General features: G+C 31.8%; 1 protein-coding gene across 2 annotated transcripts in view; it reads left to right on the top strand.

Annotated features, from left to right (window-relative positions):
• cic (Putative transcription factor capicua) overlaps window positions 1–17,955 on the top strand; it is a 1,044,991-nt gene that overhangs the window by 617,718 nt on the left and 409,318 nt on the right. For both annotated transcript variants that reach the window (XM_089595817.1, XM_089595818.1), the window contains one exon: window positions 7,440–7,838. In XM_089595817.1, coding sequence (XP_089451943.1) covers window positions 7,440–7,838 — 399 coding nt within the window. The remainder of the gene's footprint in view (window positions 1–7,439; window positions 7,839–17,955) is intronic.

Raw genomic sequence — 17,955 nt, 5'->3', positions numbered from 1 at the left:
TTAACGCAGCTTAGAACAGTTCAAAGTTCATTAAAAAGTTCTCAAATAGATACTGCAGTATTAACAACGCAGACTTGCTCATGCCAAAATTAAAAATAATAACGCAACAAGACTGTGAACCAATAGACGACTACGGCGTACGAGTACAACAATTGTATAATAGATTAACGATGTTGTACGATTCTCACCCGTACTTTCTCCTAATTCAAAATCAGACGCTAAAAGCAAACTTGGAATTTAAGGTGGTAAAACAATTCATATATTGATTACTTTCAGCTTTTAGTCGAAGAATAGCAAGTTCTAACCCGGGGACACTAGAAAAAGCAATCATAGAGCCATTAAAAATTAAGAGTGACCTGGGTTTATGGCACGCAATACCAGTAAGTTCATTGTTTGCATACAATAAGGCTACAACTAAGTAGGTGCTACTAGTAAACCTTGCATGAAAAGGAGAAAAAACAACGGAAATTATCAATAAGGCAAAAGGAGCAGCAGCAGCAAACAAAAAACGCTGTATTTACTGCAATGGCCGAACCAGGCATTCAGTCGAGGAATGCCGAAAACTACTAGCGGTAATAAAAGACAGGAAGGCTTTAAGGGATAATGAAAGAGAACTGAAGGGGGTTTGAAATTATTTTCAGAAGCCGGAAGAAAATAGACGGTGAAACGAGGGGTATAACCAACCCATTAATAATACCCACACCAATAGAAATGCCTATAATTAGGGGGCAGAAACGATAATGTTCATAACTATGATTACAATAATTACAATAAATTTTACGAGGACTATAACAATGGTTCAACAGAGCCTTATAGCAGCAAATAATAATTATAATGTAAGGTATAACACATAAAACCCTAGAGGTAATACTTAATTACGGCAACCGTTACAATGGAGACTCAAACAATAATAACAATAGAAGCACATTTAACCTTTATGGAAACGGCTGTAAAAACCAGATTCAGTTTGAAGGAGAAATATGTGTCTGGCGAGGGAAAATGTGTGAGAGAGAGGCCGCAGAAGAAGAAGTGAAAAAATTGTGGAGGCAGAAATGCATATCAACAGCCTGGGTACTTGCGCAGTGCAGGGGAAAATAAAACGTAATACAGCAGAGTACGAAGAAACTACTAAACAGCAGGGCTACAAACTTACAAGAAAACTCAGGAAGGCCTGCAAAAAGAGTTATTTAGATAAATACACTGGATACACATGTAGAAATTGACGAATCCAAGCTTTCAGAGTGTGGTGAAGAAATAGAGCAGCTTTCCAAAATAACTATAAAACTTAAACTATAAAACATATATTACCATGGCTCCAGTTACGGGAACCGCAGTTAAAGAATGGAAAGGCAACTTTCTATGCAGATACAGGTGCAGAGACTTCGATTATAAAGGAAGGTTTTCTCAGCCCAGACATGCTTATAGACAGTAGGTATCGAGTAGCTATTTTTGGCGGAGCACGCAAAACATTGGGAACATTACAGGCTCAGTTGGACAGATTGGAAAAGGGCGTAGTCTTTGTCTGGAATCCCAGAAGGGCATAGTTTTCGTTCGGACTAGAGTAAAAGGTATAGTTTTTTTCTGGACTTAAGAAAAGGGCATAGTCTTCGTCCAGGCTTCGAAGTAGAACATAGTCTTTGTCTGGGGCGTCGAAATATGTATTTTCAACCCTTGAAAAAATGAGGGAATCGAACCCTCGTTGTCTTAATTATCATTGTTTGACCACCTTTCTTAAATGCCACAACTTCCGTTTTGTTTCAACAAAAAATATAGAGATGGGGGTGAGTTCTGTGGAAAAAGCCGTTTCGGTTTGTTCACATGTAAGTCAACATGTCTCCTTTCAAAAAGCAATTAAAGCAGTGATATAAGTAAAAAAGCAAAGAAAAATTTGGCTTTTCTTTATACATTGTTAATTAAATACATGTAGCCGACTTTTAATTTAGGCAAAATTATTTTTCTCGTATTTCTGAGAAAATGTTGTAAAAAAATCATTAATTTTTTCGCCACTGAAAAACATAAGATTGAATCATATTTTTTTCACCAGGCAGTGGACTCTGTATTGTAAGTAAAGAGGTTTACTGTTAATACATTGTAAAAAAATTGTTTAACTCGTAGTCCCAGTTACAAAAAAATCGAAACTCCTTTTTAATTTAAATCTTTTAAATTTTGTATAAGTATAAGTACGTTGTCAATGCAATAACGAAAGGATATAAAAAGGCATGTGTGTAGACAACTATTTACGTGGAATTGGATGAAAGTTGTTGTTTGCTGGAAATTATCATATGTAATATCCTTGTAATAAAGTGAGTTTTGTTATGTTGCTGGCTTTTTTTGCTCGTTAAGTACATGTTCATAATTTTTTAGGAGTTTAGAAATGTATAAATTATGTTCATATCCTTACAAATTCTTTTAGTATTATTAAATTACGGAATAGTCAATAAAACAATAACTTTTTGTTTAATGTGTCGAAATAAATGTATTTTAAATACTAGTTTTATAAAATTACTTGATACTTTGATACTTCTTGTTTACGAGGCTATGCTTAAATTTTATAATGGTTATTAAAATTCAAACAAAACATAATGTAAGGAAATAATAGGAAAATGATGAATTGCATTGAAGAAGAGAGAAGAAATTCATTGAGAATTAATATTGAACTCAAAAATTCAAATTATTTATGTAGTGGCATCAGTTCTTTCTATGATAGCTATCCAGACAATGAAGATAACTATATTTAAAGTCACATTTATTTAAGGATAACTTTCTATGCTTGTTCTGCAGTTCAAAGTAGTCTTACTAATGTACAAAGCAAAGTCCCAAAAATTTTTGCAATCGCTTATTCCAAAAACTACTTAACAAATTTTGCTGAAATTTTGCATATTGATTTTTTTTACTTTCTAGATGGTTTTCGTACAGTTTTTATCTGGCAAAAATTAATAATAGTAATAATAAACAAGCTTAAAGTTTTGTGAAACTACGCTAGCTTTTCACTTGAATTCAGTAGGATTTACTAGATGGCTTAAAAGTAACATTAAAGCTACTTGTAATAGAAGTAAGTAGGTCTGGTTATAATATCCTCGAGCAAATTGCCAAAAATCTTAGTTGTTCATCGGCAGTGCATTAAACAAAGGGTTGTGAGTCGTGCAGCTGGGCGTCCCGGCTACCAAAGACCCTCTTCTCTAATGGACAAAGCGACTTTCGTCGAATTCTATTTCAAACTACTAAGATTAACGAGTACGTTAAATAAAAAGCTTTCCGAACGCCAACGTCTCTAGTGTAATATCAGGAGATGCATAGCCAAAGCACAATCTGCTCTAATAATTTAGGGTTTCGTGTTCGTTCTTCCAACTGACCTGATGTTACGAGAGCAGATTTTGCTACAACACCAAGCCAGGAAATGAAACCCTGAGGGGTTTGGGCAGCCACATTGGCTGGAAATCTTATTAGCCTCCTCCTCAGTAGTTCGTCCCAGCGGTAAGCCCGCAGAGGAGATATTTTTGAGACCCACTTCTCCAACCAACGATAGACAGTTGGTTATCTGGGAAACGATCCAAAGACGAGATATTCTCTAGCCAGCAGCGTACCTTCATCCACTTCAGTCTCCACACACAGAGACTCCGAGAGTGAGAGTTAAAGTACATGCAGCTGGCTCTCCATCATCGAGAATAATTGTCAGGAATGACTTGAAGTATAACCAGTGGTCTTTTCCAGGAACATCATAAATAATTACGTTTACTAATTAATTATCAATACCAGTGGCTCTTTTTTAGGTCACCTAACGTTAAATTACTTTGCCAAAAAATACATTTTTACAACCATTTCTAGCTGCTATTAAACCAAGTCAGTAGTTTACCGGTAGACGTCAGGAACAAATTTGTCCGTCACGAGATTAAAATCTTGGCCACCCTGCATTATCCATTTAACGCTAAGCATTCAACCAGAAATCACCTACTTTCTTCGAGGTCTGTGCTGACTGAACCTTTTAATTAAGCTATAAAGAAAAAATAAGCGTGAGCGAACGGGACAGTCTCCAACAGGCAAGCATTACAAATCAACCTCCCTACTTAACATCAACAAAATGACCGAGCTGTGCAAAAAAATAAGGTGCTTTAGATATTAACGTCTTCGACATAACATCAGAACACGTTGGAAAAGGTCTCTACGATTAGTTCTAATGCTTTAGACGTTATAGTTTTCCTTCCCATCAGTCTGGTGCTATACTAACAGCCCAGAAAAGATCATCCTAAGGTATTCAAGCAGTCATGTTTGCTGGAAACTTCAGTCAAGGAAGAGTTTGGCCCATCGGTCTTTTTTAGGGCCATCGAACGTCGAACTGCCTTGCCAACAAACATATTATAACTTAACGAAGTTGAGAAAAATCATTCTTTAAAGCTCACAAAAATTTTAACCATGCTAAAAGTCGCAAGAGGACGAATTAGGAGGGAAACTTCAAATACTTTAAATGTATACAACTTTAGGTGTCAAGTAACTAATGCAGAACATTTATTGAGATTCAAACGGCAGCGTCAAAATTGACAAATAAAGATTCCATTACGTAAGAAATCAGCTTTCTACTATAACCCTTACAATAATCACTTAAATTCTTCAGATTTTTAAATAGGTAGAATAATATGTGTTGGTATTCATTGTAGCGATAAAAAATAGAGAGATTACGCTTTAGGACATGTGTATTCCATTCACTGAGTCTTAGGCGAAGCCAAGGTGGGGTAGCTTGCTAGTAAACGATAATTAAAAGTAATAAATTGGTGGTGTGGTCCTACTTTTGAGTAAAAAAATAGTTTTAACGTTGCGACATCCCATGTCATATCCTAAATATTTATTATTTTGAAACACATAGCTTCGTTCTAAAATTTTAAAGAAGCGAGTGCCAAGCAATTTCTAAACTTCGTGCTGTATATCTGCTTCTACAGTCGTGTGTCAAATAACTTACTTCTTATAAAAGAAACTACTGTCGCAAAACTCGAACTGTGCAAGCAACCTTCAAGCAGTCTTATGAAACGCTTATCTTACAACATCAATTCTCACTACTGAACCCAAGAATGTAAGCAATCAACGATTTTCACATTCTTTACTGCTTATATTCACAAGAAATATCGTACAAAATTTTGACATCAAGTTGTACCTTATGTGAAATCCGATGGATCAGCAATTTTAACCATCAATCGCTGTACAATTATTGCACCACAACTATAGTCATGTCAATCGAGAGTAATTAAGTTAAGCTTTGATTGGTCCTTCAGATCTTAAACCTGACGTAATCTTCTTAAATGCAAGTGTATAAAAACTCCTTGCATGGATTAATTTACGCCTTTTTTCTTTCATCACGTTCTCTAAACTAGCTAGAAAGGTTGGAGAGTCAGCTTAGGTCTATATTTAAAGCGACTGTACGACTTTGTTCGGTGTGCGCTTAAAAGCGTGAATATGAAGCAAACGTAAGACTCAATTAGGTAACTAAGCTGTGTGAGAAAAACTTGAGCAGACCAAGCCACTGTAGACTTGTCTAGAAAGTGAATCAAAGAGGAAAAAAAAGGAAAGGACTGTTGACTTGAGTTTTGACGTTTAAAACAGCAGCCTAATTATTATCATCGTTACGAGTACTCTCGTGTAGGATTGGAATCATCGTTGCGGTCAATCTTATAAGATCTTGCTGCTAACTAACGATCACAGAAGTGAATTTAGTTAAGAAAAACTTTAAATTGTTGTGCACTAAAAATGCAAACGTGAAAATTTAAGATTTATATTATTTATAAAAATCAATTATTTCTGGCTTTACCAAATTTATTATTTCATTAGATGAGACATAATTTGGTTGCTAATTAAATTTATTTTTTTCATACAAATATTTTAAAATTCAAAATTCTAATTGATAGAAACATAATTTTAGCTTTGATTAATAAATTAAATATCAAGCAAAAATAAGCAGATACTTATACCGTTAAGTAAAACCTAAGAACACAAGGCCGAATCAACGATTTAAAAGAAAAATTTACTGTCTATAAGATCACTTGAGGCCGTTGGGCCGCTAACTGGTTCCTAACCAACAGAAAATTAATTAAGGTTCATCTCTGTGTGTTTAGCGTAAGAAAATCATTTAAATTGGTGGTTCTTAAGAGATATGTATAATCCGGTTGTGAATTGTGGCGAGTGCTTCAGGCACCCGCTTGAGTAGAGCTGTTAATATGTCTGGAAGAGGTCTCCTTGAGTAGCGAAACTTCGACAATTTTTTATTGAAATAAAGAATCATGCTCTGTATTTAGCTTTTTAATTATTTTATTTATTTGATATATATACGGAGTGAGAGAAAGAAAAAAAAAGAACTATGGAAAATTTAAGTTATTTGATTGTTGAACGTATCTATAATTTCTGCTCTTTGATTAAAAGTTTAGATGTAACAGCATAATTTTTTTTTTTTTTACTTGATCTTACAAAGTTATAAGTATGAGAACGATAAAGAAGAAAAAAAAAAATTATAGTGTGCAAATAATTAAAAGCGTTTAGATTCACGACTTAATATGAAGCAAATCAAGTGCTGGCCTTTTTAAAATTTTTTTGTACTAATTATGTTAGAAGCTCTTTGTGCGCTTTAAATATTTTCTTATTCGATTTGATTAACATTTATAAATGCTTTTTTATTTCGTTATTGAACTTTCATGTACAACAAAAAAAAACTTCTCTGCATTTTTCATAATGTTAAAGTTAGGAGAATCGATTTTCTTGCTTTCTATTATTCAAACCCTGTATTCAAATTTTTTATTAATATATTGACTGCTCCAATTTTTAAATTAAGTTCATGACGCGATAGACCTTTACCATTATTAGTTATGTGACTCTAATGCTTGTCGGTAAAATTAGAAAGTAATACGACCAATAGTATACGAGCGAATGTTGATACAACTAAATTATTGTATTAAGAGGTGCATATGCATAGATGGCGGCACTTTCAATACAAGCACTCTATGTCCTGTATACATGCCCTTTTCTCAATATCAAATTTACTTAAGACTCATAATACTAAACCAAAACCATTCTGAAAATCGTCTCTATTGATAAGAAAACATGATGGTTATGGCTTTTTTAAATGCATTATCAATTTGAGTGTCATATTCCATCCCCCATTGCAATAGCAGTAGCTTTGAATGTTTCATGAATGATTCGATTATATGTTCTTAAATCTTCTAATGATGTCTCACCTTCTACTTTCTTTAATATAAATCAACGAAAACGTATTTTATCTTTTGGAAAAACAGTGTTTAATCTTCTCATAGTAGTGTTTAATTAAATCAATTAATTTGTCGTGATTCCCAAAATAAATTTAAGTCTTCTGAGGGGTTAGCGAACAGAGAGCGCAAGGGATGAAGCACACTAGCATATACTAGTTTTTGGTTATGACTTTATAATAATAAAAGCCTTTTTTGCAGATAAAAGATAGAATACGTCGCCCGATGAATGCATTCATGATATTTTCAAAACGCCATCGCGCTGTTGTTCATCAACGACATCCTAATCAAGATAATCGTAATGTGTCAAAAATCCTTGGGGAATGGTGGTATGCCTTAGGTGCTGAAGAAAAACAGAAATATCATGACCTTGCTTCCGAAGTAAAAGAAGCTCATTTTAAAGCTCATCCTGATTGGAAATGGTGCAGTAAAGATAAGCGCAAGTCATCAAGTTCTAAAGTTTCCGAAATTTATGAAAAGTTAGCCTCCACTAAAAATGGATCTGATTTTACGTTAAATAATACTATCAAAATTTCTAAGATAACCGATGTAATAATATCAAAACCACCAACATATACTGACAGTTCTAATATGTTACAGGTAATGTGTGTTTAATTTTTTTTGTTTTACATAACTACCAAACTGTTAACATATTTTGAAGATACGATTGTATATTTGTCTCTCTCTCCCTCTCCCTCTCTCTCTCACAACATATATATATATATATATATATATATATATATATAACTCTAGAAGGTATACACGCAATACTGATGCATTTATCAACGTATCAATTAGTGCAAATGTAGATGGCGGCACTTCTTTTTATATCAGCACTCTTAAAACCATCCATGCCCTTTTCAATAACAAGTACACTAAAGTTTCATAATCAAAATTTCCAAATTTTCTGTTTTCAAGAAGTTTTTTTAAGAAATAAATAAGAAAAAGAAAAATATTCTTCCTGGGTGCGGATCAAACACAAAACCTTCTGTTTACTAGACAGTTGCTCTACCACTTGAGCTACACTAAAAAAAATTTGGTCAGTCAGAGCTACCACACTTTCATCGTTCACTTTTACTCTTACACATGTCTCACTAGTGGCGTCACCAATGGTGAATAACAGACACCACGCAATCGGTTGTACCAAAGTTAAGCCACTGTGGTCCCGAATCTCGACCACGAGTAGCTGGCACATCTCTACTGAAACGTAGTTCTACAGCAGTACTGCAGTGAGCTGTTTACTGGGCTATGCACTCGTGGAGTGTTGTATATATACTGTATAAAGTTGTGTATGTATATATATACATACACAACTTTATAGAGTTGCATCAACCATCCATTTAAATGTATTATTGACCAGTTTATGTATACTACAGTTTTCTGATCTTCATGCTATGATTTTATACAAAATCAAACACTAAACAAGGGATAAACCATGCTTAATACATATGCGTAAGTTTATATTTGTTAGTCTAAATTTTAATGATTGTTTTAATACATTTATGTAATAGTTTTAAAAGTTCAAAATGACCAGATATTTATAAGTAGTTGACAAATTTTTTATTCATATGTATGTTAAAAAATCGGGTAAAATTTTATCAAATCGCTCCATTCTTACAAATTCTTTGCTTCAAAGAAAGTAAACAAATTCATGGTTAAGATGTAACTAGTTTCTTCAGCCTTTATCAAATAAAGTACAAAAAAGCAAAATTTTCCAAGCACTTTTTTTGACAAAGAATATATATTTTCACTTTTTTGTATGATGTACTGTAAAAAATGCAATACAAGAGAGTAAATATAATTAAAATTAGTTTCACTTGAATGTAGATTGATAAAAACTAATGTAACTTCAAGACAACTTCATAAACTATAGATAAACCTGTCTGGTATAGAAATATTGTATTCAACTTAGTACACTCAAAGCATGTCAATAAGAACTTAATTTATAACTTGGTAAAAACTATTTCATACATAAAACTAAATAGATTTCCCAATTATACGTTTTACCAAACTTAAAATCAATCAGACTAACCATCATACAAGCAAAGTTGTTGACACACTTCCAAGAAACATGATGTTTTATTCGTCAACTGTTGTCCATGGCACCAATAATTTTTTATGTAAATAGACACACATATACACATACACATGCGCGCACGCGCGCATGCGTATCATACGTATATATATATATATATGTCTCCCTGTATTACATAGTTGTATTAACGAAAGTGAGTCTCAGCCCCCCCCCGCTCCAGACCACTACCCTTTAGCTTCCCCACGATTCACATAGTTATTTGCTTGTTTTTGTCATTTTTTATCAACTTACATTTGAGTAACCTCCCCCCGCTCTGCTCCGCTCCTTCTCATCTCCCCCTCGCCCCCTACCACCTCCCTCCCAAAAAATACTTATTTATAGAATATTTTACAATCTAAAATGTTAAAAAATGTACGTAATTTAGTACCAAAGTTATACCTCGTTTTTGGGGTTTTTCAAGTCACTAATCATAGGTCCCTCTCTGTCAGTTCTCTTCCCCTTACTCACTATATGTCTCTGAAGGACCATTATTTGTTCAACTTGATTGAACTTTTATATTTGAAACCTCTTTCTTATCCATGTGTACTTTACTCAAATATGAAATTTTTGATTACCTGAGGACTTTATTTACAAAAAGACAGAATTTAGGAGCAGGTATGATGAAATAGACAAACACAATTGAGCTTTTGAAACAATAATTCATTCTGATAATTTAATGTCACGACATTTCATGTGTCGTTTTAACCCATCTATTCTTTTAAAACCCTTAATACATTTTTTACATACTTTTTTTTCATGGTTTTTATGAATTAACATATTTCTGTTTAAATGTGACGATCTTTGAAGTGACATATTTTTGAATTACTGAAAAATTTCTTGCTAAACAATATTTTCGATTTCTGATTTATTCTCGGATTAAATTTAAATAAAAATTTTTTTTGGATTCTTACGTCTTGATGAAGCAACGTATAATTGTCCGTGAGAGAATAAAGGTTATTTAATATACAATTCTAAGAAATCAAAACTCTGTCCTTGTGATTTGTTGATAGTCATAGAAAATACTAATACAAAGGAGATCTGTTTTCTATATAAGACAAAAGGTAATGATAATGAGGTGCCAGTATTCAATGTTATTCTAGGAATATAATTTTTGCTTCTTTTTTTTTCTCCTGTTATTATTTCTGCTTCTATATTATAGTTAAATAATTTTGTTATTTTTAATCTTGTGCCGTTACAAAGACCGTCTGATATACTTAAATTTCCTATCAACATTACTACAGCATTAATTTTTAATTTTGATTCGTGTGGTGGAAGACCTTCTGTGATATAATTAAAACATTCTGTTGGAAAATGAATATTTATGTTATCTTTTGTTTAATCAACTTCTGTGTGAGTCACGTATTCTGTTGTTGTGAACTCATTCTCAGCCTGCATTGATAATTACACGAGTAATGTTGTTATTTTGTCAACTCAATCTGTTAGTGGGGGGTTGGCGGGTGGAGCACGCAGGGGGCGCCAGCCCCGCTGGTATGTATATATACTAGTGGGGCTCATGCCCCCCTACGCGCACTGCGCGCCAACCACCCAACTTCCGAATATTGTGCATCAATACAAAGCAGTATCAATACAAAGTACAATTAGTAGTTATGTAGATGCTAGATATGTAAGTCCAATGGAAGCAGCTTGGAGACTTCAAGAATATACAATTTTTGGTAGGAGTCATACAGTTGTACATTTAGCTGTTTATCTTGGAAATAAACAAAAACTCATATTTGAAGAAAATAATATCAAAAATGTAATAAAAAATGATCAAACACCCCTTACAGCTTGGTTTGAATTAAATAAAGTAGATGATTTTGCAAAATCGCTAAAATATGTTAACATTGCAGAACATTACATTTTTGACAACAAACTTTAAATTTAGAAAAAAAAGAAAGTTACACTGAAAAATATTGCTATAGGTAGATTAAACATAGTATCTCCAAAAGATCATAAACGCTTTTTTTTTAAACTTATTTTAAATAAATTACATGGGGCTTCATCGTTTGAAGACGTTAAAAAACATAATGGAATAACATATAAAAATTTCAGGGATACTGCAATGGCATTGAAGTCAATAGAAAATGATTCTGAAATCGACAATATTTATAAAGAAGCCATAAAAATTATGTTTCCATATAGTAAAGACAATTTTTTGCTTGGTTTTTGATTTCAGAAAACATTCAAGGAGATAAAATATGGAATGAGTACAAAAAATATTTTACGGAAGACTTTGATAATGATAATAATAATTGTGCTCTTCTACATATTAATCAAATTTTGGTATCGGAAGGTAAATCATGTGAGTCTTTTAGTTTACCGACACCAACCATTAGCAATCATATAAATAATTGCAATATTGAGGAAATATCTTTCAGTAAAAAAATGTTCGATATAATGTACACAAATTTAAATGAAGATCAAAGAAAAATTTTAAAACTATTTGTGAACAAGATGAGAAAGTATATTTCATAGATGGTCCTGGTGAATCCGAAAAAACCTACTTATATAAGACACTAATTTATTACTTCATTTCTCGAGGTAAAAATATTTTGTCAATGGCTTGGACAGGAATTGCATCTGTATTACTACCAAAAGGTATAACCAGTCATAGAACTTTTCGTTTACCTCTAGACTCAGATAATATTGAAAGTGTATATTTAGAATTTGAAACTGAAAAAAAAAAAATTAAGGGAAGTTGATTTAATAATATGGGACGAGGCTTCTATGATTCCGAAAAAAGCTCTAGAAATCGTTGATAGAACGTTAAGAGACTTGTGTAATACAAAACTTTGGTTTGGTGATAAATTAATAGTATTAGGAGGAGATTTTCGACACATCCTTCCAGTTATAAGAAACAGTAATAAAACTATAATAATAGAAGAAACTATTAAATCATTATTTTTATGGAACTTCTTAAAAATTTTAAGATTACAAAATAATATCCGTTCTAGTAATAACGAATTTTTAAAATTATTGTTAAGAATTGGAGAAGGGGACATAAAAACATTCAACATTCCTAAATTCTGGATAACAGAGAATGTCTGTACCAAAATATTTAGTAATTACAGCAACTGTTTTGACAATAACGTGATACTTACTTCACATAATGAATATACTTTTTTTTTAAACAAATAGATTTTAAGTAAATTACATAGGGAAACCTAAACTTATTACAGTATCGATACTGCAATATATAAAGGTGTTGATAAATTAGATGATAATATTTATATAAATTTTTCTGTAGAAATGTTAAACAACATTCGTGAGGGCTTGCCACCTCATGAACTTAAATAAAAAATAGGTACAATAGTAATGTTAATTCGAAATTTAAGTATATCAGACGGATTATGTAACGGTAAACGATTGCGAATTACTAAATTACTGAAGTATAACGTAGAAGGCAAAATAGTAACGGGAGAAAAAATTGGTAATAAAGTTTTTATTTCAAGAATTACATTAAATACTGGAAAAACTTTATCATTACCTTTTATTTTATATAGAAAACAATTCCCATTAGTTGTAGCATTTGCTATGACTATAAATAAGTCTTAAGGTCAAAGTTTTGATAATGTGGGATTATACTTAAAAAAACCTTTATTTTCTCATGGTCAATTATACGTGGCTTTATCAAGATGCAAAAATAAAAATGGAATTTTTGTTCAAGTCGATAGAGAAAACAGTTTAGAGATTGAAAATACAGTTTGGAAAGAAATTTTTGAACATAATAATGTATCTAATATTCATAATATGATTTAATTATTTTTTTTTTATGTATAGGTAAAATTTATTAGTTAATAATACATATGATGAATGTATATCGTTTTCATTTATTGTACCAACTTCAGCATTAATTTCAAACAAAATAGAAATGGACGTAAGTCTTCGTGGTTTTATCAGGCTTTAGAGGATGACTCATAAAGTGATGCAAAACTTTTATTGTTTATATTAATGATACTCTAAATTTAACTTAAGTTTATGTACGTAAAAAGAAAAATTGTGTAATAAAGGACTATATAAGTGATGATGATATAGTAATAATGCACACCAATATATGTGTATATATTATTTGGCTTCAAAATATTGTTAACTCCATATAAATTAGTTTTTAAACGTACTTAGTCGTATAAATAATGATGTTTTTCGCAACAACCCCCTATGAATCAATTTATGACTTTTAATTTATTCCTGACGATGAAATAAATCATGGCAATAAGACAGTTTTGTCCAAAGACAGGTAAAGACGGTATGATCACGGTCAGGTTTCAAAAAAGTGGTGTAGGGAGGCGGTGGGGGCCGTGAAAAAATTTGTGGGGGTCAGTGGGAGGGCCATAGGGGGTAGGTGGGGGAATGTGGGATGTTTTGAGAAAAAATACTATACAATATTTCCATGTGATTTGGTAGGAATGTGGTAATAGACTTTAACGCATTGACAGGGCTGGCAAAATGCAACGTTACAAAATGCTAACAAAAAAAGTCAGCCCACCAAAAACTTTATGCTTAAAAAAAAAACAAGGGATTTAGTAAATCGAAATACAATTGATTGTATTTAAATTTAACTGATTATAGTATTGTGCAGTAATCTGTAACTATTTGATTAAATATTAAAACATAGATTGTTATTATCCCATGAAGCCACACGTGGTTGAACCCCCTGGCTTGAATAAAGACTTATACCATACTTCTATACTATTCATATAATATTTTGTGGGGGGTCGGTGGGGGGCGGTGGGGGGCCATGAAAAAATGTGTGGGGGGTCGGTGGGGGGGGCTGTTGGGGGTTTTGAGTTTTTTAAACAAACGTACTAAATATTCATGTTTAAAATTTACAAGTTTTCTGTTTCAAGAAATTTCCTAAGAAATTAATATGAATGAGACAAAAATCTTCCCCAGGTGCAAACTCAAAAGAACTAAAAATGGAAACTTATCTCAATCTACGGTGCAAATGAATGAACGGCTCCTTGGTAGCTCAAGTGGTAGAACAACTCTCTAGTAAACAGGAGGTTGTGTGTTCGATCCGCACCCAGGGAGGATATTTTTCTCATTCTTATTTATTTCATAAGAAATTTTCTTGAACTGAAAAATTTGTGAATTTTGATTATGAATCTTTAGTATGTTTGTCATCGGAAAGGGCATGGATTATTTTAAGAGTGCTTGTATGAAAAAAAGTGTCACCATCTACATTTGCACTAATTCATACGACGATGAATGTATCAGTATTGCTTGTATACCTACTAGAGTCATATGTATTTTCCAACTTATCTACAAGCACTTGAGTCAATTTTCAATACACCTATACTAAGCTTTTGTTTAATAGGACAAGTGTCGCAATCCCTGCTTATGTTAACCATAAAGCAACTGTTACATACCGCAAGTATGTAAATTGAAAAATGGGAACATAAACTAGACGATTGCACTACTTTCCTACTTTTTCTTGTGCAAACTTTTCCGCATGATTTTGTTCCAATAAAATATTATTCAATAATTGCAAATAGTAATTATATTATGTTAAACTTTAGACAGATACGTAAATATACTTAATAAACTGTACTTGCATTCTTTTAGAGGTCAATTTAAGTTATAAAAGCTATTCAAGATTGTTAAAAGATACAAAAAGAAAAAAATTTTTTTATTCATCCAGGTTACAGAAGCTATTTGTGAATCTAAAAATAAGTGTTTACCCACTAAAATTTCTTATCCTGAATCACAATGTTACTTGCCACTTCAAAGTATTTTTAACAAGACAGTAAAAAGTCTTTGTAAAGCAGTTATTTTAAAATGGAATTTCTTTATGACAGAAAGTGTATTACTGCTATTGTTAAAAATAGTGCAACTCTAGAATGTTCAATACGTTTTTTCACTATCAATAATTTTTATAATATAGATTTAGGTCTTACAATAGAAGCAGGAAACATATCATCACTAATAAAAAAATTAATGCATGAAAGGCATTATAAAGTTCTAAGAGTTAACATAAATAGGTATAAATAAGAATAACTAATTAACTATACACTAGTTATAAGCTTCAAAATGTTTTGTTTTATAATTTCAAATTTTTTAGAACACAAAAACAATATTTTTGACAAAATTTAAGGTTCCGTTTGCTTTTTACTCTTCATGTATATACACGTAACGATAAACTTTAAAAAACGTGAATAAAGTTGTTTTCACTGAAAATTTGCTGAAAACATCACAAAAATTTATGTAAATTACTTGGTCTTGCTCGCAAGGCAAACCAATCTACAAGGTATCAGAGCAAAAAAATGTTATTTAAATAACAGGATTCAATATTGATATTATTCCGTTTTCATATTCAAAAGAGTTTTAATATTAGTATGCCAACTCTAAATTTTAACTAACACATTTTTATGCTCCAAAACACTTTTAGCCATTTTAAAAAGTTGTAATTTAACAAGATCTACAACTTTATCGTTATACGTGAGTGTGTAAAATGTATGTGAAAAAAGGCATCGCAGAAAAACTGTTTATTTTGTCTTAAAGCACTGGAGTCAAAATGCTGTCAAAATTTTTCTTATAATGAAACTTGTCCAAATAAAATTTTAGATCGTTTGTATTATAACGACTTGAGTAAGTCGAAAAATTTGATAACGTACTTAAAATATTCACCATTACATATTTACCACGTAACCAACTGTGGTCACCCTTATACTAGGTTTAAAATTTGTTCCATTTTAAAAGAAGATAATTTAAAAGTGGTTACACTTTTTGCTTTGACAAAATTATGACGCACTTCCATATTTTGGTCGTACCTAAAAAGTGAGGTGCAAATTTCCTCAATTACTTAGTTTCAGCGAGGTTTTTCGCTTGTGTATGATGGACAAGACACAATATAAAGAATTTACTGCATTCTCATTTTTATATATTTTATTAATTTGGAATTTATAGAAATCCTCAATAGCTCTCCTGCTTGATATGGTACATAAGTGATAAGATTTCTTGGGAAAAAAGATGTTTTGATAAGTTAAAACAATTTTTTTTAAATACTCAGATTTAATTTACGATAAAAAGAAATACACCAGGATAAATAGAATCATATTTTATTGAGGTAAGGATAAATTTTCTTTTAAATGTTGAACAATGTATTAAATTTATTGATCTGGTCAAGTAAATTTGTTAACTTACATCAAATGATGTTACTGATGTTTATTGACTTATTTTTAATGAACAACGTATTACCAACAGTTGCTTGGCCTTATCAATAAATTAGGTAAAGCAATGGTTTCCAATTCAAACATAATAATACGAATAAATAAGTTTTGATCTTGTTTTTTCCCTTAAGGCAAACTATCTAGGTCTTAATACTTTATTTTTTTAAGGACTAAAAAAAAAAATATGGTGATAAATACTAACCTGGTGGTAAATAAGATGTGATAAAAACTGTCATTTTACATGTTTTCTAAAGTACTTTAATCTTAGTTTGGAAGTTTTGTATGAGATGAACAGAGTGAGATTTTATTTTACTGACATTGATACTATTAAACGACCTCTATTAACTTTAATATTCTGCAAATTTTTTAAATTCAAAACTTTTTAATTATAAGCACCTCCGATTGTTAATAATGTAGGAATGACAAATCAGCGATTCCTCGGGGGTAAGACAGAAAATGACATGTAACAGTAATTAACAATTTCTATAATGACACTCTTTGATGCATACATATGATTCGTGAAAATTTAATCCTGTAACACCGGCACGGGCGTTTGTGGCTAAGATCGTTTGTACAACTACACTAATGAGTCCCGCTCAATGATCTAGGACAGAATGCCTTTAAATTTCTTTCTTGTCTTTACTTTTCCTTAACCTTGCTGTGTATACTAGGCAAACGCAAATATTAGACGAATGCATCAAACAGCTTTCATACAGAAAGAGTTATATACTTTCGTGTGTCATTTTCTGCCCTAACCCCGATGAATCGCTGATTCCTAATTAAAACATTATTGGTAAAGATAATGGTAAGTACGTCTCTCAAGCCTATACGACCATGGTACGACACAGACTTTTAATACATCTACATTAACCTTACGTATTCTGTATGCTCATTCTAATACTTAATTAATATCTTCTACACTTTACGTTTTTATTTAATTTTTCCGACGTATGCACAGAAACACAGATATATATATATATATATATATATATATATATATATATATACACACAGATATTTAAAAGTACTTGAGGAGCGGGAACCAGCGTGTAGAGCAGCTTTTTCCGAGTCAAAATCCGTTTACAGAATATATTTTTGACAATTATGCGTTAAGTAAATGGATTTACAAAAGTGCCCGATTTCAGCATGTTTTGAACAAAAATTTGAATGGCGTGGGCTACTATGAAGTGCGTTGTCATTATCGCGGCAACATAGCAACGAACCTGTAGGTCCATAAACAAAGTATGAAGGAAAAACCTAGTGGACAAGAGATGGCGCTGGGATGTAATAAAATTAGTAGAAACGTGTAGTTGTAAAATTATTGAAAGAAGGTGAAGGGCTGAGTATCAGAAACGTAAAATAGATAAATAAGTGTACGAAAAGGTTATTTGGTTTAGCCAAGATGTTTTTGTCAAATTATTATTATGATAAGCATCACATAGAATAAAATTAATAACAATAATGATAATGACGA

The sequence above is a fragment of the Copidosoma floridanum genome, unplaced genomic scaffold (genome assembly GCF_036245765.1).
Source record: "Copidosoma floridanum isolate Cflo_tuat_1 unplaced genomic scaffold, Cflo_Japanese_pri ptg000028l, whole genome shotgun sequence".
Classification (NCBI taxonomy): domain Eukaryota; kingdom Metazoa; phylum Arthropoda; class Insecta; order Hymenoptera; family Encyrtidae; genus Copidosoma; species Copidosoma floridanum.
Note: the sequence above shows the minus strand (reverse complement) of the source record. Positions and strands in the feature narration are given on the sequence as shown.